Raw genomic sequence first — 26,590 nt, forward strand, 5'->3', positions numbered from 1 at the left:
GGGAGCTCTTAAGGCCAATTTATACTTCTGCGTCGAGTGTACGCCGTAGTGTACGTCGTAGGGTACGCACGTAGGCGACGCCGTCGTGAGCATTTATACTTCTGCGAATGTCTGTGTTGCTCTGCAGTTACACCGCCGAAACGCTAGTTGGCGCGGGTGGGTTTTAATGTTCCAGTTCCACGGTGTTTTCATTCCTCGCGGCTGTTTTGAGTTTAGGTTTCTACGAGCAATGGCGACTGAAGGAGTCATACAGATGGCTGTATTTCTGCACTTCTTCAAGCAATCTCTCGGTCACTTGGTCTATTTCCATGGCTCTTCACTGATCTTCGGAATTTAAAAATGGCGGGCGGGCGGTGCAGAGTGCAGAAGATCATTCCGGAAATGCGTAGGAGGAAACGCGATGCTATCCAGCCGACCAATCACAGATCTTGCGGTCCGCGTCGCCGCGACGCGTAGTTACATTTTTGAGGAGGTGCGCGTCAGGGTACGACGTATGGTACACGTCAATGCGTATGCTACGCCGTACCTTCTACGCGAACCCGACGCAGAAGTATAAATTGGCCTTTAGTGGTTGCTAGGGTGCTGTAACTGGTTGCTAGGGTGTGGCTATGAAGATTTTAGGCCATTACTATTGGCTGCTTGATAATATAAATCCTCCGAGGGAGAGAGAGAGGGAGAGCGGCTCATTGAGGAGAGGTGTGCTATGACTTTTCTAAGTGATCGGGTGTGCGATGTTCGCACAGCAGACGAAAAAGCGGCCAAAAAAGTCCCATTGACTTAACATTGCAGAATTTTCAAAATTCAAATCCCAACGGCCGTTTTCACACACACAGACACCAAAGGGCCTGGGACACACAGACACAGACACCAGGGCTATCAGGCCCTTTGGTGTCTGTGTGTGTGAAAACGGCAGTTGGGATTTGAATTTTGAAAATTCTGCAATGTTAAGTCAATGGGACTTTTTTGGCCGCTTTTTTGTCCGCTGTGTGAACATCGTACACCCGATCGCTTAGAAAAGTCATAGCACACCTCTCCTCAATGAGCCAGTCGATTTGACACCTCACTCAGGGGTCTATGACAAACGGTCCGGGACGAGTTACGCGCCAAACTTTGTGTGGAAAAATAAGAATAATAAGTATGAGCAATAACAATAGTGATGCCTTGCCTTTGGCAAACACCACTAATTTTAATTATGAAGGCTATATTCAAGTAAATTGATCATATAAAACTTTCTTAAAATTTTTCGCAAAATCCATTTAATGACTTTAAAGCTTTTTAATGCCCCGCGGAAACCCTGAAAATGAGTTATTAGTGGTGCTTTTCAAAGCAACACTATTGTTATTCTCCATACTTATTATTAGTGGTGCTTTTCAAAGCAACACTATTGTTATTCTCCATACTTATTATTAGTTGTGCTTTTCAAAGCAACACTATTGTTATTCTCCATACTTATTATTCTTATTAGTGGTGCTTTTCAAAGCAACACTATTGTTATTCTCCATACTTATTATTATTAGTGGTGCTTTTTCAAAGCAACACTAGTGTTATTGTCACTAAACTTATTATTAGTGGTGCTTTTTCAAAGCACCACTAGTGTTATTGTCACTCATACTTATTATTCTTATTATTATTATTCTGCCAAAAGTTTGGCGCGTAACTTGCCCCGCACCGTTTGTCACAGACCCCTGAGTGAGGTGTCAAATCGAGCGGCTCATTGAGGAGAGGTGTGCTATGACTTTTCTAAGCGATCGGGTGTACGATGTTCGCACAGCGGACGAAAAAGCGGCCAAAAAAGTCCCATTGACTTAACATGGGGAGTTCTAAAAACATTTGAATCCCAACTGCCGTTTTCACACACACCACTCCAAAGGGCCTGACACCCCTGCGTTTCTCTCCCTCTCTCTCTCCCTCAGAGGATTTATATTATCAAGCAGCCAATAAGTAATGGCCTAAAATCTTCATAGCCACACCCTAGCAACCAGTTACAGCACCCTAGCAACCACTCTGAGCTCCCTAGCAACCACCCTAAACCAATAAATAATATAAAAACATTTTTTTTACATTTTTTAAAGCAATATCACACTCGTAGCCTTGCGATATTGCTCCATGCTTGTGCCTATTCGGCCATAGGCACGAGGCCGCAGGCCGAGTGCCGTACTGAAGGAACTCGTTATTAAAGATTTTAAGAACTCTATAAAAACTCCATAGTAACCATATTTGACAACTACCAACCACCTAGTAACACCATAGCAACTACCAAAAATACCTTAGCAACCACCCTGAACACCCTAGCAACGTCTAGAAATGCTCTAGTAACCACCAAAAAACTCTAGCAACCAACCAGAACACCCTAGCAACTGCCTAGCAACCACCCAGAACACCTAGCAACTGCCTAGTAACCACCCAAAACGCCTAGCAACCACCCAGAACACCCTAGCAACTGCCTAGTAACACCATAGCAACCACCTAGCAATGCCCTAGCAACCACCAAGAATACCCTAGCAACTGCCTAGCAACCACCAAGAATACCCTAGCAACTGCCTAGCAACCACCCAGAACACCTTAGCAACACCATAGCAACCACCCAGAAAACCCTAGCGACCACCACCTGGCAACAGCATCTTGCTAAAAACATGCTAGCAACATACTAATCATGTTAGCATCATGCTAGCAACATGCTAATCAAGCTAGCATTATGCTACCAACATGCTAATCAAGCTAACATCATGCTAGCAACATGCTAATCAAGCTATCATAATGCTAGCAAAATGCTAATCAAGCTAGCATCATGCTAGCAACATGCTAATCAAGCTAGCATTATGCTAGCAACATGCTAATCATGTTAGCATCTAGCTAAAAACATGCTAGCAAACATGCTAATCATGCTAGCATCAAGCTACCAACATGCTAATCAAGCTAGCATCATGCTAACATAATGCTAATCAAGCTAGCATAATGCTAGCAACATGCTAATCAAGCTAGCATCATGCTAGCAACATGCTAATCAAGCTAGCATTATGTTAGAAACATGCTAATCATGTTAGCATCTAGCTAAAAACATGCTAATCATGCTAGCATCAAGCTACCAACATGCTAATCAAGCTAGCATCATGCTAACATAATGCTAATCAAGCTAGCATCATGCTAGCAACATGCTAATCATGCTACCAATATGCTAATTAAGCTAGCATCATACTAGCAAAATGCTATTCAAGCTAGCATTATGCTAACAATATGTTAATCAAGCTAGCATAATGCTAATCATGTTAGCATCTGGCTAAAAACATGCTAGCAAAATGCTAATCATGCTAACATCTTGTTAAAAGCATGCTAGCAACATGCTAATCATGCTAGCATCATGCTACCAACATGCTAATCATGTTAACAACATGCTAATCATGCTAGCATCATTTTAACAACATGTTAATCATAGTAAATCATGCTGGAATGTGGTAAATCGTAGTAAATCATCTTAGAAACATGGTAAATCGTGGTAAATAATGCTAAAACGTGGTATATCATGGTATCACAACATGTTAATTGTGTTAGCATCTGCCCAGTGGCGAGTTTTGCCACTGCAAGCACCACTTCACATTTTCTTCAGGAAATGTACATTCTAGTTATTCTTCTTATTATTCCGGACAAAAGTTTGGCGCGTAACTTGCCCCGCACCGTTTGTCACAGACCCCTGAGTGAGGCATCAAATCGACCGGCTCATTGAGGAGAGGTGTGCTATGACTTTTCTAAGCGATCGGGTGTACGATGTTCGCACAGCGGACGAAAAAGCGGCCAAAAAAGTCCCATTGACTTAACATGGGGAGTTCTAAAAACATTTGAATCCCAACTGCCGTTTTCACACACACCACTCCAAAGGGCCTGACACCCCTGCGTTTCTCTCCCTCTCTCTCTCCCTCAGAGGATTTATATTATCAAGCAGCCAATAAGTAATGGCCTAAAATCTTCATAGCCACACCCTAGCAACCAGTTGCAGCACCCTAGCAACCACTCTGAGCTCCCTAGCAACCACCCTAAACCAATAAATAATATAAAATTTTTTTTTTTACATTTTTTAAAGCAATATCACACTCGTAGCCTTGCGATATTGCTCCATGCTTGTGCCTATTCGGCCATAGGCACGAGGCCGCAGGCCGAGTGCCGCACTGAAGCACTCGTTATTAAAGATTTTAAGAACTCTATAAAAACTCCATAGTAACCATATTTGACAACTACCAACCACCTAGTAACACCATAGCAACTACCAAAAATACCTTAGCAACCACCCTGAACACCCTAGCAACGTCTAGAAATGCTCTAGTAACCACCAAAAAACTCTAGCAACCACCCAGAACACCCTAGCAACTGCCTAGCAACCACCCAGAACACCTAGCAACTGCCTAGTAACCACCCAGAACACCCTAGCAACTGCCTAGCAATGCCCTAGCATCCACCCAGAATACCATAGCAACTGCCTAGCAACACCATAGCAACCACCTAGCAATGCCCTAGCAACCACCAAGAATACCCTAGCAACTGCCTAGCAACCACCCAGAACACCTTAGCAACTGCCTAGCAACACCATAGCAACCACCCAGAAAACCCTAGCAACCACCACCTGGCAACAGCATCTTGCTAAAAACATGCTAGCAACATACTAATCATGCTAGCAACAAGCTAGCAACATGCTAATAATGCTAGCATTATGCCACCAACATGCTAATCAAGCTAGCATCATGCTAGCATTATGCTAATCAAGCTATCATAATGCTAGCAAAATGCTAATCAAGCTAGCATCATGCTAGCAACATGCTAATCAAGCTAGCATTATGCTAGAAACATGCTAATCATGTTAGCGTCTAGCTAAAAACATGCTAGCAACATGCTAATCATGCTAGCATCAAGCTACCAACATGCTAATCAAGCTAGCATCATGCTAAAATAATGCTAATCAAGCTAGCAACATGCTAATCAAGCTAGCATTATGCTAGCAACATGCTAATCATGTTAGCGTCTAGCTAAAAACATGCTAGCAACATGCTAATCATGCTAGCATCAAGCTACCAACATGCTAATCAATCTAGCATCATGCTAACATAATGCTAATCAAGCTAGCATCATGCAAGCAACATGCTAATCAAGCTAGCATTATGCTAGTAACATGCTAATCAATCTAGCATCATGCTAACATAATGCTAATCAAGCTAGCATCATGCAAGCAACATGCTAATCAAGCTAGCATTATGCTAGTAACATGCTAATCATGTTAGCGTCTAGCTAAAAACATGCTAGCAACATGCTAATCAAGCTAGCATCATGCTAACATAATGCTAGTCAAGCTAGCATCATGCTAGCAACATGCTAATCAAGCTAGCATCATGCTAGCAACATGCTAATCAAGCTAGCATCATGCTAGCAAAATGCTATTCAAGCTAGCATAATGCTAGCAACATGCTAATCATGTTAGCATCTGGCTAAAAACATGCTAGCAAAATGCTAATCATGCTAACATCTTGTTTAAAGCATGCTAGCAACATGCTAATCATGCTAGCATCATGCTACCAACATGCTAATCATGTTAACAACATGCTAATCATGCTAGCATCATTTTAACAACATGTTAATCATAGTAAATCATGCTGGAATGTGGTAAATCGTAGTAAATCATCTTAGAAACATGGTAAATCGTGGTAAATAATGCTAAAACGTGGTATATCATGGTATCACAACATGTTAATTGTGTTAGCATCTGCCCAGTGGCGAGTTTTGCCACTGCAAGCACCACTTCACATTTTCTTCAGGAAATGTACATTCTAGTTCTTATTAGTGGTGCTTTTCAAAGCAACACTATTGTTATCCTCCATACTTATTATTATTCTTATTATTATTATTATTCTGGACAAAAGTTTGGCGCGTAACTCGTCCCGCACCGTTTGTCACAGACCCATGAATGAGGTGTCAAATCGACCAGCGTATTGAGGAGAGGTGTGCTATGACTTTTATAAGCGATCGGGGGTACGGTGTTCGCCCCAGGGGCGAAAAAGCGGCCGAAAAATCCCATAGACTTAACATTGCGACGAACTTTGATGACTCGTAGCTCTGAGTGAGGATTTCGCAGAAACGTGTGATTTGCCACATTTGAAGAGGCTGACAGGCTCTGTAAGAACATACCTCACAATGGGGTAAAAGTTGCACCCCTGGGGGGCAGGAGCTGCCCAAAGTTTCCCATTGACTTACTATGGTGTAGGACGGCCCATGAAATGGGCCGTCCTACACCATAGCATGTGTTTTTCCTACTATGGTAAATTACATAAGGTTTTTGTATTGAACGTAGCTCTGGATCACAGTGTCATAGAGACAAGGGGGCGGGCTCATTTTACTCAGACGACCAATCAGTCTCTCAGGATCATTGTGAAGCTATCAAGCCACGCCCTAGCAACCATTTAGAGCACCTTAGCAACAAGTTCCATAGACTTCCATTGAAAGAGATCAAAGGGATATCTCTGGACTGAATTGTCATAGAAACATGAGGGTGGTCTCATTTGACTCGGGGCAGCAAACAGCCAATCATGAATCACCTCAACACTTCCTAGCCCATCCCTAGCAACCATTGTCGAGCACCTTAGCAACAAAAATCCAAAGAGGGATATCTTCCATTCTGAATGTCACAGAGGCATGGGAGTTGGTTTATATCATTCATACTGACAAGCAGCCTTTGGAGTTTCATGACTGGCAGCTGCCAAGCCACTCCCTAGCAACCAAATAGAGTACCCTAGAAACCAAAATCCAGAGAGGGATATCTTCCATTCTGTATGTCACAGAGGCATGGGAGTTGGTTTATATCATTCATACTGACAAGCAGCCTTTGGACTTTCATGTTTGGCAGCTGCCAAGCCACACCCTAGCAACCAAACAGAGTACCCTAGCAACCAAAATCCAAAGAAGGATATCTTCCATTCTGAATGTCACAGAGGCATGGGAGTTGGTTTATATCATTCATAGTGACAAGAAGCCTTTGCAGTTTAATCATTGGCAGTTGTCAAGCAACTCCATAGCAACCAAACAGAGTACCCTAGCAACCAAAATCCAAAGAGGGATATCTTCCATTCTGAATGTCACAGAGGCATGGGAGTTGGTTTATATAATTAATACTGACAAGCAGCCTTTGGAATTTCATGATTGGCAGCTGCTAAGCCACTCCCTAGCAACCAAACCGAGTACCCTAGCAACCAAAATCCAAAGAGGGATATCTTCCGTTCTGAATGTCACAGAGGCATGGGAGTTGGTTTATATCATTCATAGTGGCAAGAAGCCTTTGGAGTTTCATCATTGGCAGCTGCCTAGCAACTCCATAGCAACCAAACAGAGTACCCTAGCAACCAAAATCCAAAGAGGGATATCTTCCATTCTGAATGTCACAGAGGCATGGGAGTTGGTTTGTATCATTCATACTGACAAGAAGCCTTTGGAGTTTCATCATTGGCAGCTGCCTAGCAACTCCATAGCAACCAAACAGAGTACCCTAGCAACCAAAATCAAAAGAGGGATATCTTCCATTCTGAATGTCACCGAGGCATGGGAGTTGGTTTATATCATTCATAGTGACAAGAAGCCTTTGCAGTTTCATCATTGGCAGCTGCCAAGCAACTCCATAGCAACCAAACAGAGTACCCTAGCAACCAAAGTCCAAAGAGGAATATCTTCCATTCTGAATGTCACAGAGGCATGGGAGTTGGTTTATATCATTCATACTGACAAGCAGCCTTTGGAGTTTCATGATTGGCAGCTGCCAAACCACTCCCTAGCAACCAAACAGAGTACCCTAGCAACCGTTTATCAAGACCCATGTCTTTTCATCAGAACATCGTATAGAGATGGGGTTTGGCTCTTTTGTTTCGTTTGGGAAACAGTCTGTAAAATATCACCACGGTTACTGTGTATTCACACCATAGCAACCGTTTAGAGCCACCTAGCAACCATATTGAAACATATAGAAGCCATATTTCAGCTCCACAACATCGTACAGACATGGTTGTTGGCTCGTATGCAATCATGTACAACACCCTAGCAACCGAGTGGTGAGTTTTGCCACTGCAAGCACCACTTCACATTTTCTTCAGGAAATGTACATTCTAGTGTTGTGATTACTATTCACCTAGACAAAACTTTGGCGCGTAACTCGCCCCACACCGTTTGTCACAGACCCCTGAATGAGGTGTCAAATCGACCGGTTTATTGAGGAGAGGTGTGCTATGACTTTTATAAGCGATCGAGTGTAAGATATTCGTCTGGCGGGTGAAAAATTTGCCGAAAAATGTCCCATAGACTTAACATAGGCACAAAATTTGAAAAATCTTTTCTTTGGCTCAGAAGGTCATAGAGGCTTGGGGTTGGGCTCTTTTGATTCGTCCTATCAAGCAGCCAATAAGTAGTGACATAACAACTTCATTGCCACGCCCTAGCAACCAGTTACAGGCCCCTAGCAACCATTGAACAACCTTTATAAGCCATATCACAGTAACAAACCGTAAAAACACAGAGTTGGGCATTTTTTGACCCAGACCTGCAAATATTCTTTAAATATTACCCCATAAACTGTATAAACAAACCTTAGCAACCATTTGGAGTACCCTAGCAACCGTACAAACACATGAATAAGCTATATCTCAGCACCAGAACATCTTATAGACATGGGGGTGTGCTTGTTTGTTTCGGTTGGGAAACCAGTCTGTAAATATCATCATGGTAACTGTGTAACCACACCTTAGCAACCGTTTAAAGCTACCTAGCAACCATATTGCAACATATAGAAGCCATATTTCAGCTCCACAAAATCGTACAGACATGTTTGTTGGTTCGTATGCAATCATGTACCACACACTAGCAACCGAGAGGCGAGTTTTGCCACTGCAAGCACCACTTCACATTTTCTTCAGGAAATGTACATTCTAGTGTTGTGATTACTATTCACCTAGACAAAACTTCGGCGCGTAACTCGCCCCACACCGTTTGTCACAGACCCCTGAATGAGGTGTCAGATCGACCGGTTTATTGAGAAGAGGTGTGCTATGACTTTTATAAGCGATCGGGTGTACGATGTTCGTCTGGCGGGCAAAAAACTTGCCGAAAAATGTCCCATAGACTTAACATAGGCACAAAATTTGCAAAATCATATCTTTGGCTCAGAAGGTCATAGAGCCTTGGGGTTGGGCTCTTTTGATTCGTCCTATCAAGCAGCCAATAAGTAGTGACATAACAACTTCATAGCCACGCCCTAGCAACCAGTTACAGGCCCCTAGCAACCATTGAACAACATTTACAAGCCATATCTCAGCAACAAAACATTGTACAAACACAGAGATGGGCATTTTTTGACCCAGACCTGCAAATACTCTTTAAATATTACCCATAAACTGTATAAACAAACCTTAGCAACCATTTGGAGTACCCTAGCAACCGTACAAACACATAATTGGGCTATATCTCAGCACAAAAACATCGTATAGACATGGGGATGTGTTTGTTTGTTTTGGTTGGGAAACCAATCTGTAAATATCATCATGGTCACTGTGTAACCACACCTTAGCAACAGTTTAAAGCTACCTAGCAACCATATTGCAACATATAGAAGCCATATTTCAGCTCCACAACATCGTACAGACATGGTTGTTGGCTCGTATGCAATCATGTACAACACCCTAGCAACCGGGTGGCGAGTTTTGCCACTGCAAGCACCACTTCACATTTTCTTCAGGAAATGTACATTCTAGTTATTATTATTCTTCCACACAAAAGTTTGGCGCGTAACTCGTCCCGCACCGTTTGTCACAGACCCATGAATGAGGTGTCAAATCGACCAGCGTATTGAGGAGAGGTGTGCTATGACTTTTATAAGCGATCGGGGGTACGGTGATCGCCCCAGGGGCGAAAAAGCGGTCGAAAAATCCCATAGACTTAACATTGCGACGAACTTTGATGACTCGTAGCTCTGAGTGAGGATTTCGCAGAAACGTGTGATTTGCCACATTTGAAGAGGCTGACAGGCTCTGTAAGAACATACCTCACAATGGGGTAAAAGTTGCACCCCTGGGGGGCAGGAGCTGCCCAAAGTTTCCCATTGACTTACTATGGTGTAGGACGGCCCATGAAATGGGCCGTCCTACACCATAGCATGTGTTTTTCCTACTATGGTAAATTACATAAGGTTTTTGTATTGAACGTAGCTCTGGATCACAGTGTCATAGAGACAAGGGGGCGGGCTCATTTTACTCAGACGACCAATCAGTCTCTCAGGATCATTGTGAAGCTATCAAGCCATGCCCTAGCAACCATTTAGAGCACCTTAGCAACAAGTTCCATAGACTTCCATTGAAAGAGATCAAAGGGATATCTCCGGACTGAATTGTCATAGAAACATGAGGGTGGTCTCATTTGACTCGGGGCAGCAAACAGCCAATCATGAATCACCTCAACACTTCCTAGCCCATCCCTAGCAACCATTGTCGAGCACCTTAGCAACCAAAATCCAAAGAGGGATATCTTCCATTCTGAATGTCACAGAGGCATGGGAGTTGGTTTATATCATTCATACTGACAAGCAGCCTTTGGAGTTTCATGACTGCCAGCTGCCAAGCCACTCCCTAGCAACCAAATAGAGTACCCTAGCAACCAAAATCCAGAGAGGGATATCTTCCATTCTGTATGTCACAGAGGCATGGGAGTTGGTTTATATCATTCATACTGACAAGCAGCCTTTGGAGTTTCATGATTGGTAGCTGCCACGCCACTCCCTAGCAACCAAACAGAGTACCCTAGCAACCAAAATCCAAAGAGGGATATCTTCCATTCTGAATGTCACAGAGGCATGGGAGTTGGTTTATATAATTAATACTGACAAGCAGCCTTTGGAATTTCATGATTGGCAGCTGCTACGCCACTCCCTAGCAACCAAACCGAGTACCCTAGCAACCAAAATCCAAAGAGGGATATCTTCCGTTCTGAATGTCACAGAGGCATGGGAGTTGGTTTATATCATTCATAGTGGCAAGAAGCCTTTGGAGTTTCATCATTGGCAGCTGCCTAGCAACTCCATAGCAACCAAACAGAGTACCCTAGCAACCAAAATCCAAAGAGGCATTTCTTCCATTCTGAATGTCACAGAGGCATGGGAGTTGGTTTATATCATTCATAGTGACAAGAAGCCTTTGGAGTTTCATCATTGGAAGCTGCCTAGCAACTCCATAGCAACCAAACAGAGTACCCTAGCAACCAAAATCCAAAGAGGCATTTCTTCCATTCTGAATGTCACAGAGGCATGGGAGTTGGTTTATATCATTCATACTGACAAGCAGCCTTTGGAGTTTCATGATTGGCAGCTGCCAAGCCACTCCCTAGCAACAAAACAGAGTACCCTAGCAACCAAAATCCAAAGAGGGATATCTTCCATTCTGAATGTCACAGAGGCATGGGAGTTGGTTTGTATCATTCATACTGACAAGAAGACTTTGCAGTTTCATCATTGGCAGCTGCCAAGCAACTCCATAGCAACCAAACAGAGTACCCTAGCAACCAAAATCAAAAGAGGGATATCTTCCATTCTGAATGTCACCGAGGCATGGGAGTTGGTTTATATCATTCATAGTGACAAGAAGCCTTTGCAGTTTCATCATTGGCAGCTGCCAAGCAACTCCATAGCAACCAAACAGAGTACCCTAGCAACCAAAGTCCAAAGAGGGATATCTTCCATTCTGAATGTCACAGAGGCATGGGAGTTGGTTTATATCATTCATACTGACAAGCAGCCTTTGGAGTTTCATGACTGGCAGCTGCCAAGCCACTCCCTAGCAACCAAATAGAGTACCCTAGCAACCAAAATCCAGAGAGGGATATCTTCCATTCTGAATGTCACAGAGGCATGGGAGTTGGTTTATATCATTCATACTGACAAGAAGCCTTTGGAGTTTCATCATTGGCAGCTGCCTAGCAACTCCATAGCAACCAAACAGAGTACCCTAGCAACCAAAATCCAAAGAGGCATTTCTTCCATTCTGAATGTCACAGAGGCATGGGAGTTGGTTTATATCATTCATACTGACAAGCAGCCTTTGGAGTTTCATGATTGGCAGCTGCCAAGCCACTCCCTAGCAACAAAACAGAGTACCCTAGCAACCAAAATCCAAAGAGGGATATCTTCCATTCTGAATGTCACAGAGGCATGGGAGTTGGTTTATATCATTCATAGTGACAAGAAGCCTTTGCAGTTTCATCATTGGCAGCTGCCAAGCAACTCCATAGCAACCAAACAGAGTACCCTAGCAACCAAAGTCCAAAGATGAATATCTTCCATTCTGAATGTCACAGAGGCATGGGAGTTGGTTTATATCATTCATACTGACAAGCAGCCTTTGGAGTTTCATGATTGGCAGCTGCCAAACCACTCCCTAGCAACCAAACAGAGTACCCTAGCAACCGTTTATCAAGACCCATGTCTTTTCATCAGAACATCGTATAGAGATGGGGTTTGGCTCTTTTGTTTCGTTTGGGAAACAGTCTGTAAAATATCACCACGGTTACTGTGTATTCACACCATAGCAACCGTTTAGAGCCACCTAGCAACCATATTGAAACATATAGAAGCCATATTTCAGCTCCACAACATCGTACAGACATGAATGAGGTGTCAAATCGACCGGTTTATTGAGGAGAGGTGTGCTATGACTTTTATAAGTGATCGGGTGTAAGATGTTCGTCTGGCGGGCGAAAAATTTGCCGAAAAATGTCCCATAGACTTAACATAGGCACAAAATTTGCAAAATCATATCTTTGGCTCAGAAGGTCATAGAGGCTTGGGGTTGGGCTCTTTTGATTTGTCCTATCCAGCAGCCAAAAAGTAGTGACATAACAACTTCATAGCCACGCCCTAGCAACCAGTTACAGGCCCCTAGCAACCATTGAACAACATTTACAAGCCATATCTCAGCAACTAAACATTGTAAAAACACAGAGTTGGGCATTTTTTGACCCAGACCTGCAAATATTCTTTAAATATTACCCCATAAACTGTATAAACAAACCTTAGCAACCATTTGGAGTACCCTAGCAACCGTACAAACACATGAATAAGCTATATCTCAGCACCAGAACATCTTATAGACATGGGGGTGTGCTTGTTTGTTTCGGTTGGGAAACCAGTCTGTAAATATCATCATGGTAACTGTGTAACCACACCTTAGCAACCGTTTAAAGCTACCTAGCAACCATATTGCAACATATAGAAGCCTTATTTCAGCTCCACAACATCGTACAGACATGTTTGTTGGTTCGTATGCAATCATGTACCACACACTAGCAACCGAGAGGCGAGTTTTGCCACTGCAAGCACCACTTCACATTTTCTTCAGGAAATGTACATTCTAGTTATTCCTCTTATTCTGAGGAAAATGCGATCTCTTCGTCACTATCCAGGACGAACTGAAGAGCTTCCTCACCAGTGTAGCGTGTCATCTTTCAAACGCGCAGGAAAGTTAATGAAACTTATGATGAAACTTAATGATTTTAAGGCACTGTTGGGGGTGTTTACCATTTCGCATTGATCGCCTCAACACATTATCTTATGAATAGCGCAGAGCGCATGAGTGTGACCACATTAACGATAATTAGCTGAGCCAGGAGAAACTGTACATCTCTTTAGTTTCATACAGATTACATTGCAGGAGAATATTTGTTTTAACCCTCTGGGGTCTGAGTGGTTTTTGGGTCCTTGAGATGTTCTGACATGCCCTGACATTTGTGCTTTTTTCAGTTGCTTATAAACATATTAATGGCAAAGGTATAATTACACTCTATTTAGCACAAACAGGGCTACCATAATATGTGAGCAACATGCATGTACATGTTTGTATTTTTGAGAGAATAATGTTTATGCATGGTTATTGAAAAAACTAAAAACTAAAGTTTCTGAAATAAGGCCACAAAACACATACTAAATATGTGACAATAAGACTTTTGACTAATTGATGTCATTGCCTAGAGTTTTTTCTTCAAAATGATGTGAAAATCATCCTGCCCTTATCATTCACATAACACAATACATTGATTTAAATCTTGTAAAACACTTTTTGTTTGTAAAGACAATTTGCGCAAGGGGCGTCAACCATTCAACAGCATCATGCATATGTAGTGGTTCACACCTCAGGAGACAATGGGGCCCGCATACTTAATGAGCCATTCATTCAGGTGTGTCACCTATAGCCACAAGAAAGAATGCAAGAGCAATATATATATATATATATATTTTTTTTTTTTTCTACCAAATTGGTTCACAGTTGGAAGCATTTCAATTTTTTTTTTATTTTTTTTTTGCACAAATTTTGCTTGCAAATTGTATAATATCCAAGGAAAACATGTCTAGTAATTGTGCAGTTAATTCTCATACTGTATTTTCAGTTTTGGAATATGTATCCTCTCCCCAAATTTGTCAATAATAAAACACAATAAAAATTATTTAAAGAAAAGGCTTATATTTACCTTTTAAAATTTGTTTACATCTACCTTGTAAATATATTTTTTTTTATTAAAAAGGTTACAATTACAACAACAATTGAAGTGTAATCTTTCTTTGTAAAAACTAAAGTATACATTTTATCATATATATTTCAAAGTTAAGGATTCATTACTTCGAATATAGCCTACATTGACAAAACATACTATATTTAACATATTAGCAAAAATTGGCAAACAAAAGCTTATTTGAGGTGGCAGATATTTTACAGTAAAAATGTGTAATCTATCCAAAACTAATCAACGAAATGTTGTCTTTCATATGTCTGTAACATCGGTCTTTCGTTTTTATTATAAGGAATATAAATGTTCATTTGCAATTTAATACGTTGCTTATACAAATACATTTTATTTCAACACATTTCAGTTGTGGTAAACAGCGCATCGCTGCCGTTCGTTCATTCATTCACACAGAAACGCGATTTACTTGAGAATGAAAAAAAACTTACTACAGTATTCCATCCGTTGCTCCTCGAAATACCAGCACTTCTGAGGTACGTTTTCCATTATTATTATTCCTCACAGCGCTGCGAGACAGTGTAGACAACTACACTTATCTGAATAAACTTGATGTGTTTTCTCGAGCTGATATGTGGGCGTTCACAGTTTGTATGGGATCGTCTCAGTCATTTGCGTTTGAATAGCGCGCGCTCTCCGTGGGCGGGGCCGATTATAACGTAATGAGATGAGATGAGCTCGACTGGAATCGCTCTCTTTTAATACAGATTTCACAAGATGAGAATATTTGTTTTTTATATAAATTACTTCATTTAAAAGAAGAGAATTCAAGCTTCATGCCTGTGTGTCTGTATGCCTGTTTGACTGAGTATTCGCTCAGTTATTGTTCATTTTCGGACGCGTTTCAGAATGGACTTCACTGGCAGAGAGAAGGCAGAACTCGCTTCGTGTTTATTTTTCTTTATTTGGCAAAAAGCACAAAACTTTGTTTTTATTGTGAGTATACACAAAAATAATACACATTTAACAGAATCGATTGATGTATGAAACTCCTATGGAAAATCAAAGTCAACTGAGTATTTATGAGTTTCTTTTACACTGATTAAAAAAAAGCGAGCTGGTATCGCCGGCGATACCTCCGACCTCAGGGGGTTAAATGTGAATTGTTTTATCTAAAAGTAAACATTTCAAGCTTTCTTTAGAAGTTTTATGTTTGTGTGATAAGTATTTGCTGAGTTTCAGTTCATTATTCAGACGTCTTTCAGAAAGTTTCTCGCGGAGACAGCAACAGCTCAAAGCACACCCTGTTTATTTTCTTTATTTTACAAAAACACAAGGATTTGTTGTTATTGTGAAGTGTACACAAATAAAAATAGATCCTTTATAGTTTATAGATATGTATAAAGACTTATATGTATGGCCAAAAATGACGGAGAATTTAAAGTTGTTTACGCGGTCATGAGGAAGAAATCCAGCAGAACGCACCAGCACGTTCTTCGGGCTCAGAGAGTTACGCGCACTACTTATACTGTGTTTGTTCAGCTCTTACGGTGATTTTCTGGAGTAAAACTGACACTTCATCTTTTGTGTGATGTACAATAAACTTCATAAAACTCATCCATTTTTGGCCATCATTCAGACGTGGTCCGCTACAACAGGCTTGTACTAATAGTGGATAAAAGCAAGATGAAAAATAAGTTATAATCGTAATTGAACTAAACTATACCTGTTCTATCTCCATACAGCATATATTCTCTGGCTCTGTGGGCATTATTGTCCAAATCCGGGTTGAAATGAACACAGCTACTGAGAGTTTCTGTTTAGATATTATCATTCCGTGAGATGAGATTGTCCTGCCACTGAGCGCTAGCTCGTGAGGCTCTGACCTCTGTGCTGGCAGCAGCAGCTCATTTACATTTAAAGGGATACACACTAAAACAGCGCACGTGAGAATTTAAACATGCTGTAAAAAATGATCTGTTGGGTATTTTGAGCTAAAACTTCACATACACTGGGGACATTAGAGACTTATTTTAAATCTTGTAAAAAGGGGCATAATAGGTGCCCTTTAAGCTGGACTATGACACTATTTTCTTCTAGATCTGCTGTAAAGCTGAAACAAACTTTATTGCAGATTTTTTCTGTTATTACTGTAAAGCTGCTTTGAAACAATCTGTATTGTAAAAAGCACTGTATAAATAAAGGTGACTTGAATTGACTGTTCTCATAAAGAGTTGCATCTCACTCCACAAGGGTACTGTGTCTGATGAAGACCCTGACATATTCGAAACATTGCGCTCTTTGGTAAATCATTTTTTTGGGGCCGCATATTCAGTGTGTGGACATTATTTATCCTTTATTAGTTTATTGTTATCTTTTTGTCCTGCACCAGAGCCCAATTTGGGTTTTGCATATGCACACCTTTTTTGCTCAACTACCATGACACAAATTCCTTTAAAACTCTTACCTGCTGTGTGGATGCAGCCCCTGCACTTGTTGCCATAACAATATACTTGGTTGCTGGGGGGGATGGCTGAGTGGGCGTTCCAGGGCGAGTGGACATGAGGGTGAGCGAACTGGGTACTTTAATGATGCTGGGTGTGCGTGAACCACCTGACGCTGACAATCCACTCTGAGACATTGACAGAGTTGGCCGTGGCTGCAGAGGGACAGAGTGAGCATTCAGGTTTGATTTGAATGATTTTTGTATTTTTTAGAAGAGAACTACTGGTTATGATTTAAACCAGCTCGACAAAAGTTTTATTTCAGATTTACTCACCTGTGTGATAGTGAGTGTGGTTCTGTTAACAGTTTGGGCCTGGAAGGAAGCCTGTGCACGGGCCTTGATCACATGTGAACAGAGCATGGTGCCCAGATAGCCAAAATCTGCCTTGTACTGATCCACCAAATCTGGTAGTGGCCTAGTTTTAGCAACCACACTTGCACAATGTTTCTAAACAGAACGAGAGAGAAGTACTTTATTTTTAACCAGATAAGAACAAAAAGAAGAAAATCCAATTCAATATGATTATACAACATAAATAAAAATTATTATATTATTATTATCATTTGTATTATTAGTTCTGAGTGTGAATGTGTCCCAGCTCAAAGTCTAATCAATGTAAACTTGGTCAAGGATATAGTGGGTAGGGACCAATCAGCAACGCTTGGATTGGATTGATTGCTCAGATTGACAGGTCTAATATTTACCATAGAATAGGAGCACACAATATTGAGGTAGACAGACAGCACTGGAAGATCATCTGTCATCCACCAAGATTTAATAACTTGTTATTTATTCTACATAATTATAAGTAGGCTATTGTTTTGGTTTTTTGTGTTTACAAGTGCAAGCAGTTCTTACAACAATCAGATCACTTATTTGGAAAGGTTTTTGGACTTTTGATTAAAAGGTGCCCATGGCTCCAAATATCATAACTTTTGATTGCTTTGAGGCATCAACACAAATTTTTTTCTCAGTTACAATTGACATGATTGTGAATGGCAATTTATTAATTTTTTTTCATTTTATGACCTTTCCTACATACTTTCTAATAGTCATACATTTCAAGCATGAACAATAAAAATATTAAATCATTAAAAATACCTACTTTTAATAGTAGTAAGGGGTTAAAATGTACATTTATTTGCATAAATAAAAACACTAATATCAGGGTTCGTACACCTTTTCCAAAGTCAAATTCAAGCACTTTTCAAGCACTTTCAAGGTCCATTTTAAAGCTTTTTCCAGCACCTTACACCACCGTAAATTACATACCAATACATAATCAAAATTATTATTTAGTGTTTTTATCACATTTCAAGAGATAATGCTATAAACAGCCAAAATTGTGTTTCGTAATAGCAGAAGGATCAGATATTTAAGCAAATCACAAGTTTTATTTTTCTAAATATATCACTAAGTAGATAATGCCTATGAATAATAATTTTCATTATATTAATGTCCAAATATTGCTTCCCAGATAATGTAAAACTGAAGTAATTTCAAGGGCTGAAAATATTAAGACATAGGATTTGAACAGAAATATTTTACAGGCTTTGGTTTTGGGACACATTCTTGATATAGACAAGGTTTGAACAAAATCTGAGACAGTGCAACAATAACCTGTAATTCCATTTTAACCCAGAAGACTCTGACAGTGCACAGGCACCTGCCTGATAAATAGCCTATATTAATAAAAAAATAAATAAAAAAAATACATTGCCAAGACATATACATTTATCTACTGGAATAGAGCAGTGTAAATATTGCATAAGGCCATCCTCAAGCTTACAGCAGGCTACTTGTATGGCACTCCATCTGACACGATTTCTGTTCAGCAATCAACGATTGTTGTTATGCACTGGGCTGACGTTTGCAGGTTTTAATTTGCGGGTAATTAACGTTACAGTTACTGTGCTGTAACTTTGGCTATGTTCACTGCATATTCCACAAATGAAAATGCCATAACGGATATGCAATACTAACATTACATTATCACACCAAGTACTCTCAGTCACTAATGGCCCTTTCAGACAGGACACTGAATGCACTGTGCTATGACACCCATTTTATTTCAATGGCTTGTGCCGTGCGAGGATGTTGTGTTGCTGCGTCGACCAAAGTGGAGCGCAGCATTGGCGAGCTCGAGCCGTCACACGCACGCCGCGGTCAAAAAATAGTTCAACTTTTGCATTTTCAAGCATTTTATCCAAAATGTAAGCACTTTTCAAACCTATTCAAGCATTTTCAAGGATTTCAAGCACCCGTACGAACCCTATAATATGAACAAACTTGGCAGCACCAGAACTAGAACTACTGCTCATCAGAATGACTGACCGTGTTGTTGTAAGGTACTTACAAGTAACAGACTCTGGACATGATCGGCTCCAATCTTATCAATGTTAGATACCACTGGCCCATCCATCACAGCTTTAATACGAGCACCCTCTACAGACAGACGAGGGATGATCAATGTCTTTATCACCTACATGAAAAGTAAAAGACTTAAGTTTATTCTCAGTGAATGATCAGCACACTGAAGTGATTCAAAATAGTTCACTGAAAAATGTATACAGGGTTATGCAGGTATCAGCACTTCCAATTTAATACTTTTTAAGACCTTACCAAAACATTTTAAGACCTGCACATCACTTCGACTTCTATGCACACAAAATCACCCTGGACCTTTCTGGCTTTAAAGGCATACTCCACCGTTTTTTCATATTAAACTATGTTATTCCCTTAACTAAGACGAGTTGATACATACCTCTCTCATCTCAGTGCGTGCACTTAATCGCTCTGGCGCACGGTGACACTTTGATAGCTCTTAGCTTAGCCCAGTATATTCAATGGTATCTAACAGCAATGAATTTAGAAGTGACCAAACACATCAACGTTTTCCCTATTTAAAAACAGTTACACGAGTAGTTATACGACCAAGTAGGGTGACACAAAATAAAACGTGGCGCTTTTCTAAGCGGGTTAAAAAGGATAACTATAATGTATGGCGGAATAGCACTTTTGGGAATACTTCGACTCGGAGTCGGCGCAGTAAAAAGTCACGCCTGATCCAGGATGTCTGTAAAGCTGACAAGCTGAGCCATATCGCATTAATTATCACAGACGCATCACCTGCGATAATTAATGCGATATGGCTCAGCTTGTCAGTGAACTACGGCTCTGTGTAGTAAATGCCGCTCCATCTGAAAGCAGGTGATGGCGATTTACTACTAATCAAGGAACCGAGATGCGCATAACAATGCCATGCGATATATCGGCCAGCCCTATTTTCAAGTAGGAAATACTACAGAAATTGAATAATCATCAAATATAAATAAATAAAAAACTGCATAGCTTTCACTAACTAAATATTCTACAAAAGCTATTGGGTCAAAGGCAGCGAGTGATTCTCTCCTTGTCTTTTGTTGTTTGATTGCAATGGCAGACAGCAGCAGACCTGTGTATTAGGCTGCTGTCACTTTAAGAAATACTACAGAAATTAAATAGTCATCAAATATTAAAAAAAAACTGTATAGCTCTCACTGTATGATCTAATATGCTACAAAAGCTATTGGGTCAAAGGCAGTGAGTGATTCTCTCTTTGTCTTTTGTTGTTTGATTACAAAGTCAGAGCAGCAGACCTGTGTTTTTGGCTGCTGTCACTTTGAGACCGAATGCACGGATCCAATATAATGACCGACGTGCATCCGATTTTCTCCCTATTGTTTACGTTCACTTAAGACATGAACGACTTTGTTTACGTGAATACTCGTCAAGTCGGCTTGGCTTTCAGTGCGCACTCTTCGAGTATGTGCGCACGGAGGGCTGCCCGTCAGCATGTGAGTGCTGAATTCAGATCTCTTGCACTGTTAATTGCAATTTTACTAACTTATCAAGCACGTTTTACCTTTTATTTTCTCATTCACTTATGTTTCTTTATTAGTCAAACAGGTCAGTTACTTTAAGCAGTCATGGTGCAACGTATTGACACGGTTGTAAGATTTCAGAAAGCAACAAGTAAAAATAAAATGTTAATCTTCACTGCGGTGACTGTTCGGTTGCATTTTATGGCCTTCGAAACGTGGATTTAAGACAATTAAATGCTAATTAATGCCTTATTTTTACATCAACAAATTTAAAGGGATAGTTCAGCCAAAAATTTAAATTAGCCCATGGTTTACTCACCCTGAAGCCATCCCAGGTGCATGTGACATTCTTCTTTCAGACAAATACAATCGGAGTTATATTAAAGGCACACTATGCAAGATTTGTACCTTAATATAACAGCTTCGAAGTAATTTCGATGGTAAACAAACTTGTAGTAGGGCGAATCACCCCGATGGCAAAACCAGCAATGCAGGTTTAAGAGGAGGTGCCCCGCCAAATCTCGCGAGAATCACTACTTGCTTTACGTCACGACGTCACATACACTCACCTAAAGGATTATTAGGAACACCATACTAATACTGTGTTTGACCCCCTTTCGCCTTCAGAACTGCCTTAATTCTACGTGGCATTGATTCAACAAGGTGCTGAAAGCATTCTTTAGAAATGTTGGCCCATATTGATAGGATAGCATCTTGCAGTTGATGGAGATTTGTGGGATGCACATCCAGGGCAAGAAGCTCCCGTTCCACCACATCCCAAAGATGCTCTGTTGGGTTGAGATCTGGTGACTGTGGGGGCCATTTTAGTACAGTGAACTCATTATCATGTTCAAGAAACCAATTTGAAATGATTTGAGCTTTGTGGCATGGTGCATTATCCTGCTGGAAGTAGCCATCAGAGGACAGGTACATGGTGGTCATAAAGGGATGGACATGGTCAGAAACAATGCTCAGGTAGGCCGTGGCATTTAAACGATGCCCAATTGGCACTAAGGGGCCTAAAGTGTGCCAAGAAAACATCCCCCACACCATTACACCACCACCAGCCTGCACAGTGGTAACAAGGCATGATGGATCCATGTTCTCAATCTGTTTACGCCAAATTCTGACTCTACCATCTGAATGTCTCAACAGAAATCGAGACTCATCAGACCAGGCAACATTTTTCCAGTCTTCAACAGTCCAATTTTGGTGAGCTCGTGCAAATTGTAGCCTCTTTTTCCTATTTGTAGTGGAGATGAGTGGTACCCGGTGGGGTCTTCTGCTGTTGTAGCCCATCCGCCTCAAGGTTGTGCGAGTTGTGGCTTAACAAATGCTTTGCTGCATACCTCGGTTGTAACGAGTGGTTATTTCAGTCAAAGTTGCTCTTCTATCAGCTTGAATCAGTAGGCCCATTCTCCTCTGACCTCTAGCATCAACAAGGTATTTTCGCCCACCGGACTGCCGCATACTGGATGTTTTTCCCTTTTCACACCATTCTTTGTAAACCCTAGAAATGGTTGTGCGTGAAAATCCCAGTAACTGAGCAGATTGTGAAATACTCAGACCGGCCCGTCTGGCACCAACAACCATGCCACGCTCAAAATTGCTTAAATCACCTTTCTTTCCCATTCTGACATTCAGTTTGGAGTTCAGGAGATTGTCTTGACCAGGACCACACCCCTAAATGCATTGAAGCAACTGCCATGTGATTGGTTGATTAGATAATTGCATTAATGAGAAATTGAACAGGTGTTCCTAATAATCCTTTAGGTGAGTGTACATCAACAACATATGAAGCAGCGTCTATGGAAGACACTAGCATGCATTTCAGACGTGAATCATGGTGAATCGGAATCAGAGTCGACGAAGAAAACGAAGAGAGCGCGGTCGGAAGAGTCAAGGAAAAGAAAACGAGAAACTGACCGTGTGAGGAACCGGACAAGAGTCCCACTCGGTTTAGGCTTTCACTCGTTGGCGAGAGCTAAAAAGCAGCAAAGGATGCAACAGCGATGCTGACCTAGCGTTCTTGTTGATGGAGTGGTATTTACAACAGTAACGTTAAATACGAGTACTCCACTGCAACTCTAGGGGTCTCTGTTTGACAAAAACGGAAACTGCATAGTATGCCTTTAAAAAATGTCCTGGCTCTTCCAAGCTTTATAATGGGAGTCAATGGGTATATTTTTTTGGAAGTCCATCAAAGTGCATCCATCCATGATAAAAGTGCTCCACAGGGCTCTGGCAGGTTTGACTGGCCTTAGTCAACTTGCGTACAGCCGTCTGCCGGAAGCTAGTTATTTTAGTCGATAAAGTTTTAAATATGGATATTTTTCTTACACGAACGTATCGCTTCACTTCAGAAGGCCTTCATTAACCTACCAGAGACCTGTGGAGCTCTTTTATGATGGATGGATGCACTTTGATGGGCTTCCAAAAAAATATACCCATTGACTCCCATTATAAAGCTTGGAAGAGCCAGGACATTTTTTAAAGGCATACTATGCAGTTTCCGTTTTTGTCTCCCATTATAAAGCTTGGCAGAAAATTTTTTAATATAACTCCACTTGTATTCATCTGAAAGAAGAATGACACCTAGGATGGCTTCAGGGTGAGTAAATCATGGGCTAATTTTCATTTTTGGGTGAACTATCCCTTTAAGACATTTTAAGACTTTTTAAGGACCCGCAGACACCCAGTTATAATTAAGCAATATGGTACATGAGGTTGTTGAATATAATGATACTGTTAGGAACAACGCAAGGTTGGGACTATATTCACAAAAAAGCATGCATCAAATGCCTTAATGCTTATTAAAACAGTAAGGCATAGTAAGCAAATTCATTATTCATTAAGTGTCATTCTTGACATCTAAACTAAAGTTAAAGTGCCCTGATTATTCTTTTTTGAAAATTACCTTTCATGCAGAGTGTAATATAGCTGTTTCTGAATGCAAAATGTTTTGCAAAGTTTTATAGATCAAAGTGCACGACAAATAAAGTTATTGTCTCCTAAACTGCTGAAACGAGTCGTTAGCAATTCCAGTCTCACTTCCTGTTACATATCTACGTAGCAATGTAACAAAACTTCATAATGCCAGCCAACACTTTAGTTGTAACCTGGAAGAGTTTGGTTTGTGTTGTCAACATGTCGAGAATATGCTGTTTTCAGTGCTGCAAATCCACTTTGCATGCACTTCAAAAGGATGAGGACTCATGCTGGGATTGATCCAAAAAAAAAAAAATGCAATCGGTCATAGAAATGAGGTGCTGTACAATGTATTTAATGAGAAAATTAAAGTGTTTTTTGACCTTGGATGCATGAAAACCTATTGTAGGAGACCTCCAAAACGAATTAAGAACCTTTAATATAGCATAACAGAGGCACAGTTGGGCTTAATGAGTGCTGCTCAATAATATGATGAACAAACGTTTACTATATTGGGTATTTTAGATAAATATTTTTGGATGCTGACCAATAAGCATCTAAGACCCGAAGAAAAATGACATACATTAAGTATAAATTTGCTTCCACAGCATTAAATATGGTTATAGTAGACAGTGAATGAAGGAAACTCACGTCATGCCCAAGTTCAGCAAGTCCAGCAATGCAGCCATAACGAGTTGTCCACTGAGTCCTATCATCCAACAATGCCTGACAATTAGAGAAAGTCATATAAAAATTATGGACAATTTAAGCTTCTTAGACTAATTTCTGTGTTTTTGCTTGTGCACCAGCCACAATGTGAGCACGCAAACACACAGGGTCTACTACCTTAGTAAAGGTCTTGGTGATACGAGACTGGATGTTGTTGGTGGTTGTGCTGAAAGTCTTGCAGCTCTGAGCCATCAGCCGAGCAGCAAAGTCTCGCAAAGCCCAGTGATTGTCCACGTCAGGCCTCAAACATAACTGCTTACTGACAATACACGTCACCACTGCTGGGATCAATTCATGGAGCTGAAAGACAGCAGAAAACAAAGGGAGTTTCTATTAAAGCAGTCACATTAAGAAAAATAGCATTTGCCTTGAATTTTTTAGATAAAACAGTTAGTACTATGAAAACATACAGTAAGTTTAAAACTAAAAAAATCCTTTCTACATGGAAGCCTTAAAGGCATAGCAGCTAAACAAATCAAGGATCTTAATTCTAAAGGCCGGGGGTTTGTTAAAAAAACTAAATGACCCCTTTAAAAAAGTAGCTTTTCATAAGGGAAGTAAATATGTGTATGTTATTGTTAGTATGTAGTGTGTGAATAACTCACATATTTCTCTAAATATAGTGTGGGATTGTCCATTAAAGCCTTCACCATCCTCATCAAGTATATCAGCAAAGCCAGGTTATTCTGAACAACATTTACACGCACCTGAAAAAGAGAAAGAGATAACACTTACTCCTGTGACACCCATATAGAGGAAGGAACACAGGCCTGATTCTACAGGTGCTAAACACCCTCAAATGAAAGCAAGAGCACCCTCAGTTTAAACTATAATAACAGCATATTGGCGAAACATAGGAACAAACTCTTCAGTCCGAATCTGTGTTCGTGCTCTAGAGAACGTCAAAGGTTTCTTTGCAGTGTGTTTTTGCAGCGTTGAGCAATGTAGTCAATCGCAGAAATGTCTGTTGATCTCTTGAATGCAATGGCAATCAGTAGTGTTTAAGTTTTTGTTTAGTGCCAAGTCCTGCATGCTCATGAATCATTATTTGGTGGACAAATGAATTATAAAGGAAGTTTTCTACGGTGAGCAGCAGAAGTCTGAGATTTCGCTAAACTGAAATGAGTGACAACTTTTTTACTGATTATAAAGAGAGCATATTTTATATTTTCAATATTCTATTACGTAGTATGACCTACATAACTTTAAGTATGCTACTCTGACCCTTCTTGGCATTGAGTGTACAAGTTCACAACAAATTTTCTCATCTATTCTGTGTAACTCCTGGAAGATGACCTCCTTGAGTGTCCTGATGTTTGATTGGGAGTGTTGTTTAAAAAAACAAGTTGGATGTGCCAAATACAACCCTTCAGGGTAAGTTTCTGGAAAAAAAAAATAGAGTATGACATCATAAAGGACGGAATTCCTTGTATAGACATTTCTCCAGGAAGAGCGTGTGCACACGTCAACCAGAGCAAGAGCAAGAGTACGCCCATCAACGTGCTTCGTTCGGGTTACAGAAGTCGTTGGCAGCTCAGGTCTTGCTTGAGAAAGATTTGTCATTTTGTTTTTAGACCACGAAATCAACAATGGCACCAAAGAAGTGTGTTTTTGGTTGTGAGGGAAAGATAACCTTGTTCAGCTTCCCAAAGAACCCAGTGTAAGGGAACAGTGGATGCAGTTTGTTTTTCCGGGGCAGCAACAGAGTTGTGCAAGTGTGTTTGTTTGTTCCCGGCATTTCGGTGATGAATGTTTAATAAACAAGGCCCAGTTCAACGCTGGATTTGCAGATAGTTTGAAAAAACTGAAAGATGGAGCGGCCCCAGCGATAAAAGATTCTGGTCATCAGTCGGAACTGCGGGCGGTAGGGCTGGGATATAAATCAATTTTATCGATTAACTCGAATGTGTAGTTTACGTCGACTTTAACATCTGCCGACGCTCCCCTCTGGGCTCCCATAGTTCCGAACGGGCTCAGCGTTTGCCATAGAGATACACAAAAAACAAGGCAAATGAACAAGACCGCACAAGCACACCCACCAAAAACATTTACA

The 26,590-nt window shown here is 40.7% G+C and overlaps 1 protein-coding gene and 1 long non-coding RNA gene across 2 annotated transcripts in view; one reads left to right on the forward strand and one right to left on the reverse strand.

Moving 5' to 3' along the window:
• The window catches only part of taf6 (TAF6 RNA polymerase II, TATA box binding protein (TBP)-associated factor), a 52,148-nt gene that overhangs the window by 15,088 nt on the left and 10,470 nt on the right, over positions 1-26,590 (reverse strand). Inside the window, exons 9-14 of the mRNA XM_082171446.1 lie at positions 25,143-25,244; positions 24,655-24,837; positions 24,460-24,534; positions 19,374-19,499; positions 17,291-17,464; positions 16,979-17,170 (exon numbers count right to left, since the gene is read on the reverse strand). Of these exons, the coding sequence (XP_082027572.1) occupies positions 16,979-17,170; positions 17,291-17,464; positions 19,374-19,499; positions 24,460-24,534; positions 24,655-24,837; positions 25,143-25,244 (852 nt within the window). The remainder of the gene's footprint in view (positions 1-16,978; positions 17,171-17,290; positions 17,465-19,373; positions 19,500-24,459; positions 24,535-24,654; positions 24,838-25,142; positions 25,245-26,590) is intronic.
• LOC309499988 lies at positions 573-15,223 on the forward strand. Its single transcript, XR_014206416.1, has 3 exons — positions 573-698; positions 843-1,304; positions 13,411-15,223. It is a non-coding gene; the product is annotated as an uncharacterized lncRNA (long non-coding RNA).

This window comes from Leuciscus leuciscus (genome assembly GCF_965113295.1).
Source record: "Leuciscus leuciscus genome assembly, chromosome: 5".
In the NCBI taxonomy this organism is placed as follows: Eukaryota; Metazoa; Chordata; class Actinopteri; order Cypriniformes; family Leuciscidae; genus Leuciscus; species Leuciscus leuciscus.